The sequence below is a fragment of the Myotis davidii genome, unplaced genomic scaffold (assembly GCF_000327345.1).
Source record: "Myotis davidii unplaced genomic scaffold, ASM32734v1 scaffold937, whole genome shotgun sequence".
NCBI lineage: Eukaryota > Metazoa > Chordata > Mammalia > Chiroptera > Vespertilionidae > Myotis > Myotis davidii.
The window spans coordinates 186686-190836 of record NW_006288252.1 but is presented as its reverse complement, the minus strand read 5'-3'; the positions used below and the strand labels follow the sequence as shown (position 1 = coordinate 190836).

General features: G+C 51.5%; 1 protein-coding gene across 3 annotated transcripts in view; it reads right to left on the bottom strand.

The window, feature by feature from the left end:
- Positions 1 to 4151, bottom strand: part of TBC1D14 (TBC1 domain family member 14) — a 69310-nt gene that overhangs the window by 14477 nt on the left and 50682 nt on the right. For all 3 annotated transcript variants that reach the window (XM_006760108.2, XM_006760110.2, XM_006760109.2), the window contains 2 exons: positions 2920 to 3002; positions 1391 to 1508 (listed from right to left, as the gene is read on the bottom strand). In XM_006760108.2, coding sequence (XP_006760171.1) covers positions 1391 to 1508; positions 2920 to 3002 — 201 coding nt within the window. The remainder of the gene's footprint in view (positions 1 to 1390; positions 1509 to 2919; positions 3003 to 4151) is intronic.

Genomic DNA, 4151 nt, shown 5'->3' with positions numbered 1-4151 from the left:
GGGGGGGGGGGGGGGACGGACGGACAGGACTGCTGCGGAGCTGCAAGTGCGGGGCAGGTGGCATGCAGGGCACAGCTGCCAAGCTCTAATGGCAGAGCACTCTGCTACCTCAGCACGCGCTCCACGGCTCAGGCACTGAGGCCCTCTGCTCACAGTGGCTCACAGCCCGCGTACTGGGACCAAGTGCAGAGACTCCCCTGGTGCTCCTCACACGGCCCAGTGGGAGCACAAGCCGAGGCTGCAGAACAGGTCTGCACCCCAACTCCATGCTTCCCTGTGCAACCCGAGCAAATGATTCCTCTCCGGCACCGAATGCAGAAAGCCTCCGTGAAGGGTGGTGTGGAGAGGAGCGGGACGATGCAGTGACACCCGGCCCCGTGCCTGGCCCCTAGCTGGTGCGTCTCAGGCAGTGCCGAGCGTGGGCCTCTGGACCTCATCACACCCCGTCAGTGCGGGATGGACCAGGGTGGGTCCTGCAGCCAGAGAGGGAGACAGCCCCAGGTCCTGAGAACCTCACTCTGTCGCTGAGTCCCATTTGAGAAAAAAGTTTCCTGACTGTGTCCAGTCTCATAAAGGCACAGCCTGGAAATGCTTGGGAAATGCTTGTTTTCCTAGGGGACACCCGCAACGGGGCTGTCTGACCCCCTAATGAGACGGAGTGACACTCGGGGAAGTGCCAGGACTGAGTCCCCCACATCCCGACATCGGGTGCAGGCTGAAAGCGACGAGACGAGAAACTGGCACCCAAGCTTCCTGGCAACTCCTAGTGATGAGGGGAGGCCCACAAAGGGCCGCACACGGGCCTCCCCGCCCTAAACCACAGAAAGAACTGTCCCCAGCTGTCCCACGGATGGAGAGATGACAGCAGCTGCCAGACGGCCCTGGGGCTGTCATCAGAGAAGAGTCAGTCCTACCCTCAGACAGAGGACAGCAGTGCACCCAGGGGCGTCTCCTCCAGCCCCTGGCCAGGAAGGGCTTCCCCACAGAAGACTGAGCTTCATACAACAGAGTGGGAGGGATCACAGGGCAAGAGCACTCCAGGCAGAGGGAACAGGGCAGGCAAAGGCCCTGAGGCTCCCTGATAAGAGCGCTCCATCCACGTGCAGGAGAGATCAAAGGTGCGGCTCCCGAGAAAGGGAGTTCCGCGTCACTGAAATCTGCAGTGCGGGAATGACACAGCCACGGGCTGCTGATCCCTCCGGAAGGAGGACGGGGAATGTCACAGGATCCAGATGAGGGACGACAGGCCTGAGCCTTGGCGGGGAAGGGAGAAGCTGCACACCTGACCCTACGTCCTTCCACCACAGGCAGGACGCTGACCGACATCAGTGCGGCCGCTCCTGGACCCCAGACGGAAATGAAAAAGCGCACCGCGCCCGACCCAGCTTACATGGTTTCCCAGTTCGGCAAAATCTCATTGTTCCACGTCAGGACCGCATTCCCGATGCTTTCTTCCTGCCGGCATCTTTCTTCCAGCTGCTTCTTCCTTCGCTGGGCTTCCTTCAGCTCTGGGAATCGCAACGGAGAAGGGGAAAGGCTCCGTTAACTGGCAGCCACCACTTCAAGTGGGGGATTTTTCTCAGTCACGCAGCAAAGACCCCAGAGTGGCACTGACGGGGCCGTGAGACCCACCCCCTTCCCACCGTGGGCAGCTCAGAAGGCGTGGTGTTACCATCTTTTAGTAAGCTTTTCAGGTGTAACGTACAAACAGGAAAGCATACCAATAACGCGGGATCAATGATCACAAAATAGGCCAACTCATGAAACTTCCACCGCAATCAAAGGACAGAGCACTGCAGACCCCAGAGGCGCCTCGTGAGCTCCCCGCCAGGCCCCTCCCAGGACAACTTGGAGCCTCCCTTCTCGCAGCCTGAGCAGAGCCCTTAATGTGCAATAGCAGCTCTGGGAAACACCGTGCGTTAATTTACATATACGTTTGTTTGTTTTTATTGTGGTAAAATACACAAAACATAAAATTTACTGTTAACGATTTTAAGTATACAATCAGTGGCATTAAGCACATTCACATCATTACCCAACCATCACCAACATCGTCTCCAGAATGTTCTCAGCTTCCCAAACTGAAACTCGGCACCAGTTAAACTCTAACCCCGCCGCACTCCCCCGGACCCGCCCAGCCCCTGGCAATCACCATTCTGCCGTCTCTATGATTCTGCCTACTCTCAGGGCCCCAGAGAAGTGGGATCACAGTGTTTATCTTCTTGACTAAGCATAAATCCTCAAGGTTCACCGTGCTGAGGCACGTTCCAGAACTTCCTTACTTTTTAAGGCTGAATAATATGCCGTTGTATGTACAGACCACATTATGTTAATCACATTTTTTTTAAAATCGTTGTCATAGGATGTTGTAAGGCATTTTACCAAATCCTATCCCATCTTGTAAAAAAAGGAAACTTGCCCGGCCAGCGTGGCTCCGTGGTTGAGCATCAACCTATGAACCAGGAGGTCATGGTTCAATTCCCGGTCAGGGCACATGCCAGGGTTGTGGGCTCGATCCGCACTGGGGGGCATGCAGGAGGCAGCCTATCGATGATTCTCTCTCATCATTGATCTCTCTCTTTCTCTCTTTCTCTCTCTCTCTCTCCATCACTTCCTCTCTGAAATCAATAAAAATATATTTAAAATTAAAAAAAAATGGAAACTGAGCCCAGAGAGAGCGAGCTTTGCCCATCACTGCTGGCCGAGGCTTTCCGCAGTCCATACTCTTGCCCTAGACCAATGATAGCGAACCTTTAATGACATGATAGAAGCACACACTTTTGTGGAAAACTATAAATTTCAAAATACTAAAGCCTTCACCACAGTTCAGGTTCAAGGGCCCCAGACAGGAAGAAGGAAATATCTAGACAGACACAGAGTCCTGTGCGGCCTTACGCACCCGAACATGTGGACCCTCACCTCGCTTTTTGGCCTGGACCACCATTTCTTCATACTGCTGCCTGTGCTTCTGAGCTTCTTCAGCTGGCTTCGCCGGGAGATTTCTTGATAGAAAATAAATGATTTACCACCATGAATCCTATATAATAAAGAGCTAATATGCTAATTAGATGGACGGCAGAACAACCTTCCAGAATGACCTTCTGGAAAAACCAGTGGGTAGGGCTACGGGGCCGCGAGACAGCCCGAGCCACGAGGGCCAAGCCCCTTGCACGAATTTTGTGCATCGGGCCTCTAGTATCAAATAAAATTCTTTGAGAAACAAAACTTGAAGCATTACTAGTAAAAAGTAAATAAAAAAGGAAAGCTCAAAAAATAAAACTAAACACATTAAGATGACAAAGACACAGCTCATTTATAAACTAAAAATATTTCTTACAAAAGTAAAATAAGCTCATGGTAAAAAATCTGAAGTATAAAGATCAGTAGAAAGAAGAAGGTACTAGTAACAATCACCCATCATTCCAAGAGATACACACTTAATCTTTTGGTGTTTTTCACCTTAGTTCCAAAGAAACTTTGATCTGACCACAATACACTAATAACTGTCAACACTTGTCCGTGAAGGAGGGACCCTAACAACATATAGGGTGCTAATGTGGGAACACATTTCCTGCCGGTTTGTAAGTGTGCTAGTTTCACACTGGGCATGCGGCTCATCGGCGTGTATACAAATGTATGCCACAGCCCTGAGCATCTGAGTGTGGTGAGCGGCTACGAATACTGTTTGAAAAACTAAAATGCACGTCCTCCTTCAGAAATGGACAGTCCTCACACAGATGGCCACCACCAGAGGAGGGGTGCTGGGGCCAGCGGCTCCCACGGGTCCTGAACGACCCCGCACTGGTCCAGGCAACGCTCTGCAGGACTGGCTGCCTCCAAACACCCACTTCCAGGACCCTGGTGGTGTTCTCTTGCGGTTACAGCCAGCCTACAGTTTACAATAGCTACTTACGTATTTGTAAAATGCTAAGTTAAATGAAACACCACCTGAATGGAAAATCCTAGGCAACACTTCTATGTTAAAGGACAGCTTTCCAAAGCAGTCACTTACTATCCCTAGGATGCACGTTAATTAATATAGGAAATGAAGAGGAACTCGGCATTTTTTCTTGTTGTTCATCCTCACCTGAGGATATTTTTTCCATTGCCCCTCCCCCCCTTTTTTTAGAAAGAATGGAAGGGAGGGTAAG